A 21,737-nucleotide genomic window follows, 5' to 3' on the forward strand; every position below is an offset into this window, starting at 1 on the left:
TGATCTCATCCAGGAAATTAGCGCTGATATAATACTATTATCTAATATGCCAGTCAAAGTCAAACTTTGTCAGGTGTCCCAATTGTGTCCTTTATGGCAACTTCTTTTTTTTTCTGATTGAAGATCCACTCCAGGGTTAGACATTGTATGTAGTTGAAATGTCTTTTTGCGCAAATGATTTTTGTTCAAGAACACATTTCCTGATAAACGACAGCATTCCCCCACCCCCCCACCCCCATCCTTATTACCTGTGAAGAGCCAGGGATGCAGTGCCAGCCTGAGCAACAGCAGACTTAACCTGGGCCCAGTTCAGCCCCACCTGAGGCTTTGGGAAGGGACCCTCTCTCCTGGTCCTGGGTTTGCCTAGCGAGCTTGTTCCTCATCACTATTAGTGTGTCCCTTTGCTCTGCAGTCAGGTAGGCTACCATTGTCCAGACAAGTTCCCTGGACATGTAAAGCTCCCAAACACAACTTCACTCTAGTTTAAATCTCCCCAGGAGCAGTAACTGATAAAGGATATGCCCTGTTTTCTCCTTCCTAGCTTTCTCTGGAGGCAGTTGGCTGAATGCATACTTCTGAGGGGGATTTTCTTTTTTTCCCCCCACAGCAGCCAGGGCTGTAGATAATCTGAAATCAGATTAGGTGACTGTATTTCTTCTGCTTCAGCCAGAAAAAAAGAGTCACCTGAAAAAAGTATCAGGCAGTCAAAAAATGAGATAACCACATATAATACCAGGATTTAGTAAAATCCAGCTGGTATCCTCCTGTTGCCTCAGATTCTACAATGAGAGCAGAAAAGCAAAGCTCATACCAAGATTGCTGATTGGCATGATTTGAGGAATTCACTTACTTCCGGTGAGCATCTAGAACACATTTCACATAAGCATCTTCCTGGCTGATGTTGAATTAAGCCTAAATTCAGAAAGATAATGCCTCAGATTTCCTGAAATCTTTGGGCTTTTGTTTTCTTTGCTAGTATTCACTTAAGAATAGTATATGTTTTCTCTAATGAGTGAGTTTATTTTTAATTAAAGAGTTCTTTTCAAAGGGTTAGGAGACCTGGCCACAGGTCACCAGTCAGGACTTTCTCCCCCTCTTAAATAGAAGGTACGTGGAGAAAGCCATATTGGAGAAAGGTTTCAGGTGCAAGGCCTCTTGGGGAAAGTAGGAAGTGGAGCTCGGTGGGAGAAGATTAATTCTCTCTCTTCAGACATGGAGTTCTATTCTTCCCATGCCTGTTACTGTTTTCATAGCTATTTTTGAGGACGTTCATGATTGTCACTGCAAACACCAGAGCAGTTCTGTGCGGTGTCCCCTACAGAACTTTTGATTGGTAAATTAGATGCATTCTAGTTAAGCACCCTCTTCCTGTTCTAGAGACTTCCCACAAGCATCCTGGTTTGCCCAGAACAGTCCTGATTCATCTCTGTTATCCCAATATAGTTATTAAAATGTCCCCATTTTATTTTCAAAAGTGTCCTGTTTGGCTGATGACTTACATAACCATACTAAGACTCCGGAAAACTCCAAGTATGTTCTCCCCACACAAAGCCAATGGAGCTGTTTGAGTGGTTTGTGCTAGCGCATACCAGTCTTCATCCTAGTGATTAGCTAACCCTGTTTCTTCCTTCTGCTGTAGAGGATTAACCCATCCCTAACTCTTGCATTCCAAAAGTTCTGATTGCCTCACCTTGTCTTGTCTTCTTCACGTTTCTAACCTTCCTCACTAACGAGTTTTGTTGGAACGTGGATCCTAGGTGTGTTGTGCAAGTCAAGGCTCTGGCCTGAATTCAGATCTTTCACATCTAGCAGAGATGTTGGGATGAAATTTGCTGCTTTACCAAAGTGAAGCAGCCTTCACCTTTACTGGGCCAAATGCCTTCCTCGGGGATGCAGATGATATTGAGGCAGTTATTGAGTGGTTTTATGCCTCGGATCCTTTATTTGTAAATCTGAAAGAAGACTAATAGCTTTAAAGTATTTTGAGAATCTCAAAGCTCCGAAGATTATAAATAACAAAAGATATTTTTTTCTCATCTAAAATGGCAGTGCAGATACTGCGGTTACTTACTTAATAGATAGCGTGTGTTTCCTGGGCCATTTGCAGCTGATGGGTTTTTTCCAGTGCTCTATTTATAGAGCTAGGTCAGAAATATCACTTCCGTTGGAACTTGACCTACAGACCATTGTCAGTTTTAAAGGCCTGAGGAAGTAGAGTGCACACCGAAGACAGCTGGTTCACAGGTTCAGTTAATGAACCACAAACCCCCAAGGAAATTAATTTTGCTGGAGGATAGATGTGTGAGCCTGTCCAAACCTCTTTTTATGTGGTACCTTTGCACCATGGCCTCATGGAACTTGTAGGTCATCTTGAATTCCTTATTCTAGAAATAGCCAGTCCTAGGTAGTCCTCTTCCCTTTTACACCCCATTCATCCTCTTCAGCATTTCTTGCTGAAATTCTGGCCTCCTTGTCAAAAAAAGCAAGACCTGATAATCTACTAACAGAGGTAGTTTGGGCTACTCTGAGAAACTTAGGGAAAAGCAGATCTACATATTTCCCTACTTAATCTTTCCACTAGGGCTAACCAAGATTCTCTGTCACTCCCCCAGTTCAAATGAATGATCCAACAAAAATCTGTGCTGAGAAACTGAATTTAATGGATGGTAATCCCCTTCTGATTCTTACTCTCTCACTCAGACTCCCACCGTTAAGCTCTGTTGTTATGAAGCCGTGTTTGCTGGGACTTGGCGACCGGCCATCACATGTTTACCCATCATAAGGTTTTTAGGTAGGAGAAGACTAAGAAAATTCCTAGTCTGGAGGGAAATCTACTCTTAGGAAAAGGACCACCTGTCTGCCCTCTCTTCAAACTTACATGGGTGGTAGGTAGGGTACAGCCATTCAAAGATAGCACACAAAGTAGAACTTTCTCAACCTTCTGGAAAAAGTGAGGCCCAGAATGAAGAGCTAATTTCTTGTCATCAAAATGCCATAGATTCAAAGTTTTTAGTAGAGGCAGGAACTTCTGAGGCCATTTTCAACCAGCCCTTGTCATGGACGAGGAAACTGAGGCTCAAAGAGGCGAAGTAACTGGTCGTTAGCAAGGCCTGCCCTGATGTTCTCTGCTACATCTCTCTCCTCCCACCCGTTCTCGTTAAAAGCCCACAGCTAAGTCAGAAATAGAACTCCAGGGTCCTGTCGTGTAGCCAGCAGCTGACCGTATGCTGCCATGCATTACACAGAACATGCTTTAGAATGTGAGGACAAAGATAAGAAAGATAAGAAAGAGATGGTAACATGCCATCTCCTTCCCGGACTTATTGCAGTCTTGAAAAGATTTATAGGTTATTTTTTTTCTCCCTCCCTTCTGTTCGTCCTCCCTTCCTTCCCTTCTTCTTTCCTTCCTTCCTTCCCCTCCCACCATCTCTCTCTCTTTCTTTCTTCGTTCTAATCTCAATAAGTTGCCTTTCATCTAAAGGGACAGGAGGGGCCGCTGTCCAGGATATCCAGCTCTCCTGGGCTGTGAATTTTTCCTTCCTCCCCTCCCCTCTATCCTGGGAGTCAGTGCTTTGTTTATACTTGCCTTATTTTTAACATGGAAAAGTCTATCCTTTTAAAGTTGATCCTTGTGCTATAGGGCAGACACTTTTATATTGTGGACTAGAGATTCCGTTTAACCTCCCAGAAATGCTTAGCACAGGAGTCATAAATTGAAATGTTTTCAAAGAAGGAACTTCCGCATTGAAGGCGCCCCAACAGGCCTCTTCTAGATACTGACACGAGTTGGTACCAGAAGCCCATTACCTTTTTGGAAATCAAGGCTACATAGCAACCTGATTATCCTCCTCCAGTCTGATTACACAAGGACTACACCCTGCATGCAGAACAGGGAGCGAGCCCCTTGCCTTGTGAGCAATGTGTCTTCATAACCAACTCCCACTCCACAAGCATGGGGAATTGGATCCAAAAGATAGCGGTCATGAAAGCTATTCCAGAATCCAAGTCCTGTTGTTTTAACCACTTTATGACTGAGTTTTTCTAGCTTGCCTCATTATTAATAGAATAAAAAAAATGTAGAAGATGATAATTCAACTCTCTTTCTCCCTAGAATTTCATTTTCAGTCTTTAATCAGCATTGTTTCTGTCATTTATACATATCAAATATCTCCATCTGTGAGTCACCACAAACCTTTGGTTGCCTAGAGGCAGGAATTATTATTCACATTTTACGCAGATGGGTAAGCAATCACAGAAAGAAAACATGCTCTGACTTACCTAAGAGAATCTCAGAGAGTGGAGAACGCATGTCCCCACCGTCTGTTTTAGAGAAACTTGACTTCAGTGTAAACAAATTAGATTTTCTCCATGTAGCTTACTCAAATACTTCCACAAGCTCAATCCTGTGGTGATGAAAAATCCCCAATAATGAAAATGTTTTCAAAACCGAGTTCACTTATTTGATTTTTCTATCTGTATTGAAATGAACCAAATTCCAGTAAAATGAAGTCATTCTGCCTTGGCAGGTCTAAATATCGGAGTCATCAAAAAAGAGAAAGGCAGAGAGTGCCCTAATTTTTAGAACTTCCGGTTAAAATGAGCGTAGAGAAGACTCACTTATCTCTTTCCTGACCAATTAGGTCATTGGGCAGGAAAACACCTTTCTGAAAGGCCAGCAAGTAGATTCCTTCTACCTTTAATTTCCCATAAACAGCATTAATGACTATTTATGCCAGAAATGTTTGAAAGTCAAAAGACAGGAGACATATTTTCTAGCTGCAAATAAAGTTACAGGGGCACTGGGGTGGCTCAGTGGGTTAAGTGTCTGCCTTTAGCTCAGGTCATGATCTCAGGGATCATGCCCCATGTTGGGCTTCCTGCTCAGCAGGGAGTCTGCTTCTCCCTTTCCCTCTGCCATCCCCCCCAACACACACTTGTGTGCTTGTGCTCTCTCTCTCTCTCAAACAAATAAATAAAATCTTCTAAAAAGTTATTAAATTTATATTAACTGACAGTTTTCCCACCTTCTTCTCTCCCACTTCTCTCTCAAGTAATCCCACCACCTATAGCCACTCTTAGGGTCCTATCAAGTGAAATAACTTTTCAATTCTGGCCAGATTTTTAGGGCTTCCACCAGAGAGGGTCAGTTCCAGGCCACCTGATTTACACAGATCAGCTGCTGGGCCAGTTGAGCGAGGTTAAATAACTTGCCAAGCCAGGGCATGCACTGATCTTTCTGGAAACCCCTGGCCCTGAGTTATCAGCATATATCAGAACAGAGGAAGCTGGTTGTGGAGCCAGAGTGACACACAGATTCAGATGAGTGATGAGATGCTCGCACTGTGCCTCCATCAGTGTCGTCTCAGAGACGGGCCTTCAGGCTCTCTCTTCAGGCCCTTCCTGAAGCCCCCTGTCAACTGAGCTGACACGGCTGTGGGCTGTTTGACATAAGGAGCCTGGAGAAGGCTGACTGGAGTAGCGGTGAAGACAGTCGGCCCACTTTGAGTCCCGGCCCTGTCATTAACCAACCATGCGCCCGTGGGAGAATGACCTTAATCCCTCACAGCTTTAGTTTGTCAATAGGGGTGAAGATATTCCCTACCTCCGTGAGGATCAAAAAAAGATATAACTAACAGATGAAGCTCAAACAAGACGTAAGCCCTCCTCATATAAAAAAGGCTCACCTAGGGCCTCCTTGTAGTACTTTAAAAATATTGTCTTTTCTTATCATTAGCTTTCAAGGTCCTCTGTTACTGCTCTTGTGGCGGCGTCATGTTTGTAAGCACTCCTCCACAAGCTGCTCACTCAGGGTTCCCATTAGAAGCTTTCCCGTGGTCATTTGCATTCACTGGCCTTTCGTCAGGCCCTGAGCTTACCTGCCCGGAAAGCAGCCAGGTACATGGGTTCATTGTTATACTGTTTTCATTGCTTTAGGGACATGGCATTCTTTAAATAGACACTACTGGCCATATGGCTTTGACTCCTGAAAACATCTTCCAGACCTGAGAAGTGCCTATAATTTTATTATTTTTAAAAATATGTATATTTTCTGAGTGCTTGACTAATTAACTCCTAATTAGTCTACATATCGTTTTTTGTGGCAAACTTGAAAGCTCAGCCTTACTTCATCCTATCACTTAGCAGGCACCTAAGAAACAAGCTTCTAGCAAGTTTGTTTGAAAATTGTGAACATGAGGGGGTGCCTGGGTGGCTCAGTGGGTTAACGCCTCTGCCTTCGGCTCAGGTCATGATCCCAGGGTCCTGGGATTGAGCCCCGCATCGGGCTCTCTGCTCAGCAAGGAGCCTGCTTCCCCCTCTCTCTCTGCCTGCCTCTCTGCCTACTTGTGATCTCTGTCTGTCAAATAAATAAATAAAATCTTTTTAAAAAAATGTGAACATGGTGTTAATTTTAGATTAAACAAGATAGAATTAAGAATGTAAATCTGCTGCTAAAACAAATATATGTAACATAGTTCAAAGTTTAGTAGGAATAACTTAGTAACTATTTAATCAGGATTTATTAAGTATCTTCTGTGTGTCAGTGACACAGAATGATTGAGGCATAAATTAAGTGATTTGGCCTAGCATAAATCAGAGATGGATTTGACTCTCTTAAGATATGTATTAGGGGTGTTAAGGAAAGCACACACAGGGAATATACCACAGGAGAGAAAATGGTGTAATGTGAGAGAGGGAAATAAAGCATTATGGGAATTTAGAGGAGGAAGAAAGTATGTCTGTGAGGACCAAGAAAGTGCCACAGAGGAGGTGGTATCGAAGATAATGTGTGGACCTAGAGGCATCTCAGGTGGGGAAGGGACATGGTGAAGAAGTGATTATGTTGGAGCAAAGTCTGTATGAAGTGGAATGGAGGGAGCTGAGTGGAAAGGCAGGTTGGGCACAGACTAGAAGAGCTCTGAATGCCAGTCTGAGGAATTTAGAGCTCTTTGGATGCACTTGGGAGTTGCTGAAAGTTTTCGAGCACGCTTGGTCAGAAGTGACAGGGGAGTGTGCTTAAATGTGTGGTTGGGGAGGTTAATCAGGCAGAAGAGAGAATGGACTTTAGGAACTGACAGCAGCATGGACATCAGGTAGGAAGTTCTAGCAGCTTTCATCCCCAGGTGAAAGCTAATGGGGGTCTGATCTAAGGTTGGGGTAGGAGGAACAGAGGGTAGGGAAAAAGATATAGGTGAGATTTTATAGTTCAGTCAATAGAACGTCACAATATATTGGAACTGAGAAGCATGGGAGAAGGAGAAATTTAAAAGTGGAACTGAGGTTCTGAACCAGATTAACTAGAAGGCCAAAGAAAGGGACAATGAAGGAAGAGTGAGTTATAGGGGAAGACATAAGCTTGATTTGAAGATATTCAGGTTATGGTGCTGAAATTCATTAGGTCAGACTCGTAGTTCTTGTTCTTGAAAATGGAGGACAAGTGCTAAGGCGGGTTGTAGGTTGAGACAAGGCTTCAAAATCACCCATGTCAGGGTGTTGTCCTTGTCAACAGTGAGGACATGCCATATGGAGCAGACGTTGCAAGCTTTGTGGGAATGAGTGATAGACGGCTCCTAAGTATGTTCATTTGTGCATTTTTAGAAATTGTTAAATTAAGTCAAGAGGATTGTACTCAAACATTGACTTCCTTCTGGCTTCTCTTTTTTCAAAGTCAAAAGATGTGGTTGACTCTGAACTCATTTTGTCACACGACAGCACTAGCCGGAGCAGCCAGGGTCTGCCCCTCGTGATCATGGATAGATGCGCTCATTCTCCGCAGTCTCCACTACTCTCCGTCCATCTCCTAACAGTTCATATTAAACACAAAGTAGAGTAATGGTTGCCTAGGGCTGGGGGGCAGAGAGAGGGGCTTGAGGCTTATATGGCTAACGCACATGGAGTTTCTTTTTGAGGCGATGAAGTGTTCTAAAGCCAATTGTGGTAATGCTTGAACAACTCTGAATATAGTAAAAACCATTGGAGTGTACACTTTGGGTGGATTGTATTATGTGTGAATTATCTCAAAAAAGCTGTTTTATAAAAATGCGAAAACGAAAAAAGAAAAGAGAAGAAAAATCGGTTGCTATTGCCTTTCCAGGGTTGGTTTTCTTATAACAGAAAATATTTCTTTATTAATATGTCTCTATCAAAAAGGGGAAGATGGAAGACAAGAGGGGAGTGTATTTTAAGAAGAATGGAAGAAAGTATATCTCTTTGCAGCAATAAAGGATTCCTGCATTTTAAGATGCAAACACCTGGCCTCTTTACTAAATGCACATTACCTTCCTAGGCACTGAAGGCACTTGGGTGATAGGAGAAAAATCAGTCACTGTCAGCCCCCTACAGTCCACCCGTAACTAGGAAGAGAAGGAGAAGAAAAGCAGAGAAGGAAAAGAACACTCATCAAGATCCAGAAGAAGCAGAAGAAGCATATCTTAGATGCCAAAAGAGGGGGAAGCTTTATCAGCTGCTGCCAAGAGGTCAAGGAGAATGGGGACAGAGAAGTCAGGGGGTTACAGGAGACCATCCAGTAAGAAAGCTTAGAGCAGTGGGGCCGGAGAGAGACTGGGGAGCAGATGAAAAAGTGCCCCAGATGCATTGTTCGGGAGTTAGTATTTGTCCTCAGCACGGAGGGCTGCTGGAGGAGTTTGAGCAAGGGAGTGGTGTGATCCTATGAGCATGGTCTAGATAATTTGTTTTCAGATTAATTTGTGTGTGTGTGTGTGTGTGTGTGTGTGTGTGTGTGTGTGTTTTTAAGATTTTATTTGTTTATTTGACAGACAGAGATTACAAGTAGACAGAGAGGCAGGCAGAGAGAGAGAGAGGGAAGCAGGCTCCCTGCTGAGCAGAGAGCCCGATGCGGGACTCGATCCCAGGACCCTGGGATCATGACCTGAGCCGAAGGCAGCGGCTTAACCCACTGAGCCACCCAGGCGCCCAATTTGTATGTGTTTTGAGTGATGTGCATGATACACTACAGTCACCCTAAATTTTATTCTTTCCAATGCTAAATTCTTCTTCATTCAGAACTCCCCAGGCTTGTTGTGGTCCCAGTTGTTGAACCGGAGAAAATGTATGGTTGGTGTTGTCTAACCCAGGGGCATTCAACCTCAGCACTCTTGTGTTTGGGGCTGGATAATTCCTTGTTGAGAGCCTGTCCTGTGCATGGGTGTTCAGCAGCATTTCCGTCCCCAACTTTCTAAATGCCAGTAGCCCTCCCACTTAGACATTGCCAACAAATCACCTTCAGCCTAGAACCGCTGACCCACACTCATCTGCTGTAATATTTGGGCCCAGGAGTGTACAGCCATTGCAAAGGCCAGGCAGAGTTGGTAGACCACCCTGAAAGATGACAGGTCCAGAAAAGAAAAGAAGACCAATACTCTGGACTGAGGGGTGAGAATCAGAGGATACAGTAAGCAGGCAATGAATGAGAAGCTCAAGGCCTCATTTTGTTTCATCTACTAATCTGGTGGGCTTCAGCCTCTCTGTATTTAGTCTTCTCACTGCAAAGAGACAGCATCTTGAGGTTACAAAGCACAATGAATGTCCTACTGTGCTCCCTATAGGGCTAGGATTCCTCTCAGGGCCAAAGTAGGCACAGGAATTCAGAGGAGTCCTCAGAATGGGCCAGATATGAGGGGAGGGAGGGTGGGCAGGCTTCTAAGTGGTGGGACTAGTGAGCCTGCCTCTAAGGAGGAAGAAGAGGAGGAGAGCAGGAATAGTTTCCTCATGGTGATGTCAAGAGGGATCAGCGAGGCTCTGGAGATGGAAGGTAGTAGATGAAGCACAACTTGGAGTAGACTGGAAATTCGGATGGATCCTTCAGATCCCTCCCCTTACAGGAAAGTCTTAGAAGGTGAAAGAATGTTTCTCTGGGGATAAGGCTGTCCAATACAGATTAGATATGAAATGGTTAGATCTTTCATATTCCTCTTCTGGGTGTGTGTATGCAAGGATTGGAAGGGTAAAGGAATTTTATATATATATATATATGCTACCTTTTCTATATTGATTAGGAAAATGGAGTTAAGACTCTTATCAAGCTAAACAAGCCTTACAACTCTATTAAACTAAGACTGTTTCATAACTGGCTCTCATTCTGTGGAGTACCATTATGCCTTTCCGCCGTGGATGTTGAGTGGCTCAATTTTTTATTAGCAATGGCTCTAAGCTGCCTTGCATGCAAGCTCTTATTGATATATAACTCTGTTATCTTTTAGCCTAGTGGTGGTCCCTTACACTGAGGCTAAAGGAAACTCATGCTGGTTTTTATTTTTAGTCTCATGTTCTTAACCCCTGTCCTTCTTCTCTAATTTGTCAACTTTTGTGGTAATGAACTGAGTCCCCAGGAGTCTCTAAGCAATGAGCAGTGACTGGACTTTTGCTTATGGGAAACACCATTACAAGAAATGGGCATTCATAGTCGTGGTTTTGCCCTGTTTCATTTCAGGCACTTCTGGATCCAGCTGTGTGACAGCTGCCCTAGGAAACACCTGGAGTCACAGTGTGAATACCCGTCTGATTCTCCAGTCCCTTGGTTCAGACAGAAGACAGGTGAGTTCTTTGACAATGTTTTCTGACTGTTGAGTTTAGAGAACAAGATGTACTTAGCAATCTGAGTGTTCATCTCCTGAAAGCACTGGCCACGTTTTCTGTCCTGGGCCAACACCATTGGGGCAGGTAAAGAAATGAGCATCCCTGCCCGCCCCAGTAGCAGTTATAATGAAGTGGGAAATCAGCCGCTCACAGGAAAAAATGTGTAAGAATAGAGCCCATGGAGTTAGCATGCCTCCTGATATTTGCCAATGGTTTGGAAATGACCAAGGTCCACCCTCGAGGGATCTCAAACTCTCCATCTCTAAAGGGCGAATGATAATTTCACTTAGCTGGTATTTGTTGAGGACTAGATAATTCGTGGACAAATTAAATAGTGACAATGCTTTTTCTGGAGGTTAATATGCTTTGAAAACCATAGGCCAGACAGATCCTGCCATGTGATAAACTATTCCCCAGACCATGGGTACTTGTGCACTAACTCATAAGCCAGTAGGTTCAAGTACTGGAGTTTGCTGGAGAGACCCCCAAAAGGATGACAGCTCTTTCAAGAGCTCCTTGTTGATGGTTTCTATCCTGGCCTCAAATGAGAACTGTATCCCCACCCCTCCACGTTCCATCCAGAAGGTGTAACTTTCTACAACCCTTTCTTTCATTCAAAGAAAGGAACACCACAGTCTGACACCTTTGGTAAAGTGTTTCATAATTAGAGAATTTATTTTCCCCAATGCCTAACCTCAACTTTATTCTGTTGTGTGGACCAGGTTCCATCATAACCTCTCCCACAAGCAGGAGGAGGAAGATGATAGGGTGATTGTTCTGATTTGTTGGATGGGGCAGAATTCAGAATCCAGATTTGCCCATCTTGCTAAATGTGTTACAGTCCAGGTTATTCACTAAAGAGGCATGAAATATCATGCTGGTGGTCCTTTCTGGGGGAGGTGGCGGGGAGCTGTTGCCCTTCACCTGAATTAGGTAAATTGGCTGTCTTCCAAGGAGTCAGGAATCATCAGAAACAGACATGAGCTTTTGCCTGTTCCAGACATAACTTTCCGAGTGCCCTTGGTTACAGACCAGAGGATTCTTCTTGGTTTGCTTGGGACTGTGTAAATAACATTCCAGCTTGATGATTGAGTCAGCCATGTTCTGAGAAGATGGAGCTGCTTGTTTTCGTTTAGGGGAACATTCTTAAGTTTTCAGGCCCTGGCGTGCTCATTACCTCAGTGATACCTTTTCCCCGATGATTCAAGTATCCTGGGTTCTGAATCCATTACTTCTCTTTTCAGAGCCAGAGATGTTCCTGTAGAACCTAATGACCTTTGTTTTATACCTGAGGTTATAAATTATGTTAAATAAACCCAGTTTGCAGCAGTCAGGCACTACTACCTAAACTCTTATTTGAGGAAGCAAAATTCCTTGTGAATCAGCGTGGATCCATTCATTTTCATGGATCTTCAATCCCGTTCCTTGAAAATGGGTAGTTTATCTCTGTTTTAGGTTTCAGATGGTGCACACTGATTTTGTGATAGAGACTGTTATATATGGTAGCATAGACTCCAGACTCCCAGATCCTTATTTTACCAATTCCAGCTAGCATTTGTTAGTATATAAAGAAGTTAGTGCCATATTTTTCTTTTCCTTTTGTTTTAATAAATTAGCCGGTCATTTCCATTTTTTAGACATTCAGAGGAAATAGCTGGTAGGACAAACGCTATTATTTTATGTCTCTTTGGTAACTGCAGGATTCTGGTGGCTCTTGGTTCTTGGCTCACAGGGTCAAACACAGGCCACTAGTCACAAGAGGAATGAGGAGCACAGCATGGATAGATCAGTGACAGTTTATCAACTCATATCCTATCAAATGAGTCAGTGATGTTATCTTAACCTACAAAGGACAACATGTTACTATCATTGCTAATCAATCAAGAGCAGAGTTAAATGCTTTTGAATCATGTTTTCAAACACTAATTAGTAAAATATGTAAATAAAATAGTAAAGTATAATAAAACGCTGTAGCAAAGTAAAATATGACCAGTGCTAAAATGGCCAACCCAAGCAGAAGAACTTACACTTAATTAATCTATAGAACTATCTGTGCCTTTTGGGACCAGTGTTTCAATTTGTGGCCTAATAACTAGGATGAAATTTGATGTAGAAAACATGTCTCTATCTGATGAACTTATCTCGCTTTGGCAGAGGACATGCATCGTGATTCACTGAGCTTTTCCTGTGGTCTTACTTCTTGACAAAGCAGAGAAGCCATATGAAGATAAACCTTTTCTAGGATATGTGCACAAAAAAGTACCTTAAGCTAGTCTTTAAGGTAGTTGTTCCAAGCAATACTTCCTTATAGTACTACTTAGAAGGAAAACATGCCTACATCATTCTAGTATCACCAGATCTCTGGAACACCAACTGCCAGGAAAAGATATCAGGTATAGCTCTCCCCACCCCCACCAGTGCACAGAGGCCACTACACCAAGGGATCAAGGACATGGAATGAGGATTATGTTTTATCCCGTTTCTATGACATTGAGCTCTACGCCAGGGCTCTTGAATATGAGGCTTAGTCTGAGATCACAGGGCTGGAAGGAGGTCAGGTCAAGCTGAGCAGCTCTGCGAGCCGATTAAACCAAGAGCTGAATTGTATAGTCCAAGGGAAGGAGTCCTCGGTGGCTGATTATTTTCTTTACACCCTGGAAACTTTGTAAAATTATATAATCAGGAAAGAAATCTCCTTATCAGGGCACAAGCCAAGTTAATGCTCTTGTTTATTCTGCTTCAGTGTTTGCAAAAACCCTCTTAAGAAGCTGGGAAACATTTTCTTTTGGACTAATTTAGTTTTTTTTCCATTTGACTTTTATTTACTCTTTCTCTAGTCTGCTTCAATCCTGCCCCACCCTTTGTGCAACATTTTTATTCTTACCAAAGATGTGTCCTTAAAGTGGAATTAAAATGGCCTCTACTAGGGGTTTTTTTTCCTCCTCTTTCAGTATTTTGGATTTTTTTTTTTTTTTTTTTGTAATCAAAAATATGTTTTTGGTCCACCCTGTACATGGCTTGGGAATGCAAAGTAGTAGAAGACAGAGTTCCTGCCTTCGAGGCTCTTCTGGTCGAGTGTGAGAGATGGTACATGTGTGTTTACACTCATAAATAATCAAAATGAAGTGCACAAGTCAAAGAACAAACTACTAGTCAAGTGCGGTGTTGGATTTGTTACCTAATAACTGGTTGAGACGGTACCTGCTTTGAAACCAGAGCAAGGTAAACTCACCAGAGGCCCATTAGCCTTTTTAAAAGACAAGGCTTGAGTTATCACTTTAAATCAGTGTCTCTCAAGCCTGGCTGCTTTTTAGACTCATCACAGGGGCATTTGCAAAATACCAACACCAGAGCCCCACCCCGCCCAATTAAATCAAAATGTGTGTTGGTGGGCCGGGCACCTGTGTTTATTTGTAAAGCTCCCCGCCGGGAGCCAAGGCGGAAAACCACTGCCCTACGTAGATAAATGTATATTACTGAGAGAGGAAAGGGAAAATTCAGGGTGAGGAGGAACGGGAAAAGAAGACAAATGGGAGGGCAGGTCCCAAGTTCAGAAGACAGCTTGGTTCTGGCCTTGTCACCAGAGCAGAGGGTTTGCTCCCTCAGTCACTTGACAAGGCTTTATTTGCTCAGCTCTTCTCTGCTAGTCACCATGTAAGGTGCCAGGGATTAAAAATATGAGTAAGTCGATGCCCTGAAGACGTACGTTCACAATTGACCTGGGGAAAGAGGGGAATGTGTGGACCGTCCCTGCAGCACACGCGTGGTGGGTCTAGTGAGAGTGGAGGGGAGGGCGGGCCCCACTGCAAACGAAGGTTCTGGGGTGTTTGATGAGGCAGCAGCACATGTAATGGATTGGCTGAAGCCTTCCTTCAGGAGGCGCTGGCAGTGACCTGGTGCGCCATCCTGAGGGGCTGGAAAAGGTGGAGTGAGGGCGGTTATACTTGAAAGAATGATGGAAAAACTTGATGAAATATTCATACTATTTCTCATCAAGTCATCGTGAAGTCCGTTCCTATGAACCACATATGGGATTATATAAATTTTTCAGTACTCTGGAAGGAGTAATGAAGGAAATTAATCCCAACTAAGCTTCACACCCTCTTGATGAAATAAATATTATGACTCTCTCATTTCAACAAACTGGGAAGAGAGAACTTTTTCATATAGTAGGTTTATTTAAATGGATTTTATAATAATATTTTCATCTGCTATTTAGAAGTCACCCGGAAGTTAAAGAACACTTGAGGGAAAGAGCCTAAAGTACCCAGTAAATTGTTGACAAGACCCATAATGTTTCTCAAACTCCTGGTCCTTACTGGAATCCTTAGGCTTTTCTCAAGGTTGTTTTTCTCCCAGGTTGTTTTGCATCTGGGAAGTATTTAGTGTCTCCTTTCTGGTGATATAATTCTTCTCTCAGTATGCATTTTGTGTTTTAAAAGACTTAAGGGGCACCTGGGTGGCTCAGTCGATAAGCGTCTGCCTTCAGTTCAGGTCATGATCTTAGGGTTTTGGGATCGAGCCCCATGTCAGGCTCCCTGCTCAGCGGGAAACCTGCTTTTCCCTCTCCCACTACCCCTGCTTGTGTTCCCTCTCTCTCTCTCTCTGTGTCTCTCTCTGTCAGATTAATAAATAAAATCTTTAAAAACTTAAAACACTGTCACTGTGGAGCCTTCCTGACACCGAGTTTAATCAGCCCTGTTTCCCTCAGTTTTGCCCACAGATGCACCTAGTACTTTCCTCAGTTCTTGCATGAGTGAAACCTTGATTGTGAGCCCCTTGAAGGCTGTGACTGAATCTTATTTGTATACCCTCAGAAGCAGAACAGTGCTTGACATTTACACATTCAGTTCATATATTTTGAAAGAGAGAGAGAGAGAGAAACTCCTCATATCCTTACGTGAACCCAGTCCTGAGAAAGAAGGCCATACTGCTTATTTGGAATCACTCTTCCCCATAGGAATTGGGTTACACAGCTTAATAGTTCCTTTAAAGTATTAGTAATTGTCAGTTAAAAAGGTTGGCATCAGACCTTGACAATTACCAGCAGATCCTTATAATGAAGTGCTGTACGACTAACAAATACAGGAATGTCTTTCTGCAGAACTAGCCTACTGGGGGCTATGGGAGAGTGAGAGTCAGGCTTTCCTTGAAATCGTAGTTGGAATTCCTCTGTGTAAGCAAACCAGAGCCCTAAACCCAAGCAAAGTGAGGGAGAGGGGTCCCACAGCTGCTTCCAAGGAAAAGGCAGCTTGCGGACTTTAGCTGAGGGGAAGCATAAGAAATCTTTGTTGCCATCTTCCAACAGTCATGAGTTCTGCTGTCTGTGCTTGGATAGGCTTAATGGAGGACTGACTAACTGAAGGAAAGATGAGAAATCTGTTCTCCCAGATAAGCTGAAGGGTAGGTTTGGGGCAAGAATGTCAGGCACACAATCATATTCACCCAAAGAAAGACATTGAAGAGGATGTTTTACCTCATGGAAGTCATAGTTTTATGTCTGGCTGTTTGCAGAATCCCCCAGGGACGAACTCAGGGTTAGTGGCCCTCCCTCAAAAATGAACCCCTCTCCCTTTGTTAAATGGTTCCAGATCATTGTGTTTATTCTGTGTCTTTCTACCTCAGCCCGTCTGCTGCTTTTAGGCAGGGAGACTGGTGTGTATGTGTGTGTATCCAGCCAGAGGAAAACTCTGGCTTTGGGGGTGGGAGAAATTTCTTTCTAAGCATAAATGTCTGCAGAAATAGCAAAGGGAACATAGAATCTCAGCCAAGCACATTGCCTTGGGTATAAATGTTCCATGCCTTTTCAGAGCTGCTCGAGTGTGAAATCTAACCCCCTGCCCACACTCTTCCCTCAGAAGTGCTCGAACAGGTATTGAGCTGATTGGGAAAATGTGTAAAAGAGGAGCCCAGAATGGTGACTTTCATTTTTTTTTATAAAATTTTTTTTAATAAACATAAATTGTATTATTAGCCCCAGGGGTACACGTCTGTGAGTCTCCAGGCTTACACACTTCACAGCAGTCACCATAGCACATACCGTCCCCAATGTCCTTAACCCCACCACCCTCTCCTGACCCCCTCCCCCTGGCAATCCTCAGTTTGTTTTGTGAGATTAAGAGTCTCTTATGGTTTGTCTCCCTCCCGATCCCATCTGAATGGTGACTTTTAAAAGGACTCTCCCACACACATTTTTTTTTTAGGCCAGCAGGCAAATGTATTAAAATCTGAGGAAATCCTACCTGAAGTTGTGCAGTAACAGCAAAGGAATGCAGTGAGTTAAGACTCAGAGCTTAGAGACAGGCTCCATTGAGAAAGGACAACATAGACACCCCCATGGGCACTTCCTGTTTCTGTCTCTGCATCTGAGATAGGAATAGCAATGCCTTCCACACTGCCTACCAAAAAAACAAAACAAAACAAAACAAAACAAAAAACCCAAACTCCATTGGAGTCCCTCTAGGGGGAAAAAATCCCTAGTTCTTGATGGGGTCAAGTAGAGAAAACTTTCCCTAGAAGGGGCTCCATTGGAAATCCCTAGTTAAAAATTCATTAGTACAGTTGCCTCCATGCTTCTGATGGGGGTCTTCTTTTCGGTGCCTTGGCCATGATAGACAATGTATCTTTGCTGAGGGGAAGCATCAGTCTTTCCTAGAAGATTTTGAGCCACAGGGAGTCAAGAAAAATTCAAATCAAAATCAAAACAAAATAAGGGTGGGGCAGGGGGTTAGAAACCATCACAGGGTTTTAAATGTCCTTAAAAAGTAGAGTTGTAAAAGTAAGTTTTAGCACCATTCCAAAGAGGAAAAGGTACTTGAACACCAAAAAATAGAGAAGACATTATCTATGAATAAAGAATACCATTATAAATCAAATACATTTGTTTTTATGAAAGACTTAGTACATGTCCGTGTTTCTGTCTTTGAAGATTATGATCTATGATATGAGAGGCTGAGTGACTGGTCCACTCACACAGTGTTTAGGTGACTTCCCCTTTACTGAGCCATTCACCTTCCCAGTATTTTATCAGCTCTGTCATTCTCCGCCAGCCCTGACTAGTTTTATTTTCACACGCTGTCTGGTACCAAATCCCCTTATGCAGTGACCTTCCCAGCTCTAACTTGCTAAGTAAACCAGGGCAAATATGTGAATGAGAGATTTCCAGAGAAATCTCAGCTGTTGCAGGAAATGGAAGAGACACAGGGCTTTGGAACCAAACTGAAGACCTTGTTGTCAGCTAGGGAAGAGAAGTGTTTTCAGTTGGGAAACAACATAGGAAACAGCTATGAGATCTCTTGGACAAGGCAGTGACCTGAGAGTCAAGGACACTTAAATGTATTTGGCTCATTTGAGAATGAAGGTTGGACAGGATGTTGTATTTTGGCTTTGGTTAGCTATGACTGAGAAGAAAATGGGGCAACATCCTTGGTTAGGAAAAGCAATAGCTACATAAACTATGAACTGATTTACAAAAGAACCAGTGCTCTTTCACTAGAACCTTTAAAGGCCTTTAGGATATGACAGTGTCCCATCTGAGATGCCTCCTAGAGATGATCTTATCCAGGGATTCTCTACTACAGGGACCTTAAGATTCACAGGTGTTTGCTAATGCTGACTCCTAGGCCCGGCCCCAGTGACCATTCAGTGAGAGCAAGCACTTCCGGTCATTCTCACCAGCGTGGGCCTCAGAACCACACTGTATTCTAGCCATTTCATTTTACAGATAGGGGTAAGCAACTGAGGTTCAGTGACTTAGGTAGGGTCACACAACTAATAAGCAGCTGAAATGGAAGTGGAATTAAAGTCTGCTCATTTCTAATCTTTTGCTATTTTCACTCTACTATGCTGACTTTTAATAGGAAAACTCTGGGTAAAAAAGTGCCCTAGCCCAATCAGCTGACTGGGTTTGTAGGCAAAGTGATATTTATATCCTCTATGACTCTTAGTGGCTTGTAAAAAGTTTCTACAGAACTCTGTGAAAAAGTATATATTTTTTAAAAGTACCATCCCACCCCACATTGCGGTGAATCACCAGATGAAAGCATTTTAGGGGTACCTGGGTGACGCAGACGGTTAAGCGACTAACTCTTGGTTTTTGGCTCAAGTCGCGATATCAGAGTCATGAGATCGAGCCTCCCATGGGGCTCCATGCTCTGTGCGGAATCTGCTTGAGAGTCTCTCTCTCCCTCTCTCTGCACCTCTCCCGTTCATGCTCTCTCTCTTTCAAGTAAATAGATAAATCTTAAGAAAAAAGAAAGAAAGGAAGAAAGTCAGCATTTTAAATTCTTGGTGAATACATAACTTTTTCTAAGTTGAACTTCACAGTGAGCATGGACCTCCCAACCAAACGACTCTCTTAATACACAACATCCTGCAAGCAAGGCTGTCTTCCCTGCCCCCTTCCACAAACGGTCACGTGTGCTCATGGAGAGCCACCCTTCATCTTGAGCTTCCTGTTGCCTAGCTTCATAGGCTAAAGGTATGGGATGGTTTGGGAACCTTTGAGTTTTCTGGTCTTTTGTTTGCGTGGTCTTCTCAGAATGGGAGAAGCTTTGCCATTCTCATATTTTTGCGTCTTTGCATCTTTATTTGAGAAAGTCAGAGTGGAACAGGGGTAAGGAGACCGCCTGTGTGGAGACCCATTTCCTGCTGTCTCAGGATCCTACAGTTTGGTAGTGAAACCTTGCTGGCTTCTGATGCTCCAGGCAACACTAATTTCAAGTCCTCTTTATTGTGTCAGGAGGGAAGGGGGTTAATCTTCATTGAGTACTTTTGGTTGCAGGCATCAGGTTTGATCCTTTCACATGCGTTATTTCCACTGACCCCCAGAACAAGCCTTCAAGGGAGAACTTTTCGTCTCCTTTTTACAAACAGAGAAACTGAGCTAGAGAAACGAGTTAATAACTTGTATTCAGTAGTAGTTTGAGACCAAATTTGCCATGTCCTCTGAGATGTAGGTGCCCTTTTTTTTTTTTTTTTTAACTTTAGGAATCAAATGAGGTGTTGGAAAATGAGGCCTTGCCTTAGTGATGAGTCTTTTGGCTTGCAGTGAATGGTCCTTATTATCTTTCTCTCTGATTTTTCCCCAAGGATGACTGGATCTAGAATGTCATTTAGCTTACCTCCAAAGCTTACTAAATTACATATTAGAACACCACCTCCCACTCTGGGGCCAGGGACTTTAAGAAGGAGATGATGAGCTGCTTCTTGCTTTTTTCCTCTTGCTCTTGCCGTTATTTGGCTGAGAACTACTCCTGGCATGTGACTGTGATTCAGTAATGCTCCTTGCCCTGTCTGTGTGTGTGATTTGAATAGCACAGCTTGTCACACATGTGGCTGAAGCGGAGCCAGCTTGGAGAATTCGTCATCTGGTTGCTGTTGCCAGGGGAGTATGCCTGCCCAAGTAGTGCACTGCCTGGGCCCATGGTCTCTGCTTCTCCCCGAGATCTACTGTAGCTGAGAGGGTCACAACATGGTATGATGCTGGTTTGTATTTCAACCTAATTGGAGCAGAGTGTGAAGTAGGGCTTCAGACCCTTCTAAAATCTTTACAGCTTATGAAATTAGGTGTAGGGGGATGGGAAACAGAGAGAGGATTTACATGATGGAGGTATAGGGAAAAACAAATCAAATATGTCTCTAGGATTCAGTTGGAATTAGGTAATATCTGATGCTATTACCATAACAGTTTATGATATGCTAAACATTATCTAATGCATGATTGGTTGTCAACTGCATTATAAGTCATTGAGCTTTTCTAATTTCTGCTGCTCTAAATAATTTGGAATTTTCAGTTACCCGAGAGTTGACATATGCACTCTTTCCTTCCCTCAACCTTCCTCTTACCCTGTTGCCCCTCTCTGCACACTTTCTCCCTGCTCCTCCCACCCCCATAACCTCTCCTGGACTTTTAAATCAATGGCTCCTGGCAACTGCCTTAGAGTTCAAATGTTTGAAGCAGAGATTTTCCACAGAGGGTATCTTTCTGAAAGTTTCCCTTCTTGGTTTGGCAGAGCTTAAGAATTCTGGCATCTAGGACAAAGAGCATGTGTGCTTAAGTCTTGGACCCTTGTTTTATTGTTACCAAAGGGACTATGATTTTGAGAACACCTTTCGAGAGCCAAGCTACAGTGGCTATACCCCACTGCCTACTTTCTCAGTCCTCAACTCAGAATTGGCAATGAGAGATTAAGCTGGGATTGTGATTCAGGACTCTAAGTAACAAAATTCTGAGTGTCAAAACTTTGGAATGAGGTTCATTGTTATAAACCTTAAAAAGTTAGAACAGAGGCACCTGGTATATCCGGTAGGGATTGAGAACAAATCACCCAAAACCCCTCCAGCCCTCATTTTCAGACTTCTTTGCTCTGCCTACCCAACCATTTATTAAGTGTTTCTTTTGTACCAATTACTCTGCTACGTGCTCTGTGGGCCTTCTCTTGTTCAAACCTCACAACTACCCTATGAGATAGATATTACTGGGTAGACTTCCAGCCTTTACACTGAAGTACATTGAAGTTTATAGAACTTCTAAAAATTGCTCTAACTCCCATGACTTCTAAGGATCCCTCATCCCCCACGCACATACATACAATCCCCCTCCTACATTCCTGGGTTCTTAACCATTATCCTCTACTGACTCCCCTGTTAAAGTAAGATTATTCATGCCTGCTGCTTGGAATTGCTTGCAGGAAATCTCTCCATTCAACCACTGTGGTGTGGCCACCCTCAATGGTTGTATTAGGTAGAACGCTCCCCTCGAAGAGTGGAATGAGTCATTACCTTGAGGGAGCTTTTTCTATCTCTGTTAAATAATCATCGGTTATTTCTTAAAACAGTGTGGTTCTATGTGGCAACAGAAGACTCTTGAGGAAGAATCAGCTCCATGGGACCTCTCCCCATTCAGTCACGGGAAGTCCTGGCTCTTTCTCTCTCAGATTCCAAGTTCTGGAACCTTTCTAGCCAGCATCTTTTCCATGTTTTGGGTTTGACTTCAATGTCTGATATTTACAATGTCAAAGCAGAAGGAGAAAGGTTCTGTAGCATCTTGCCCACAGTGGGGACAGACCTGTACTTACCCATTCCTGGTCTCCTCAAGTGAGAACCTGCAGGACCAAGGAGGTACCATGGTGCACCCTAGGGAG

General features: G+C 43.1%; 1 protein-coding gene across 6 annotated transcripts in view; it reads left to right on the forward strand.

Annotated features, from left to right (window-relative positions):
• Positions 1-21,737, forward strand: part of RAD51B (RAD51 paralog B) — a 678,552-nt gene that overhangs the window by 505,404 nt on the left and 151,411 nt on the right. For all 6 annotated transcript variants that reach the window (XM_032344579.1, XM_032344581.1, XM_032344578.1 and 3 more), the window contains exon 9: positions 10,448-10,551. In XM_032344579.1, coding sequence (XP_032200470.1) covers positions 10,448-10,551 — 104 coding nt within the window. The remainder of the gene's footprint in view (positions 1-10,447; positions 10,552-21,737) is intronic.

This window comes from Mustela erminea, chromosome 5, assembly GCF_009829155.1.
Source record: "Mustela erminea isolate mMusErm1 chromosome 5, mMusErm1.Pri, whole genome shotgun sequence".
NCBI classification, from domain to species: domain Eukaryota; kingdom Metazoa; phylum Chordata; class Mammalia; order Carnivora; family Mustelidae; genus Mustela; species Mustela erminea.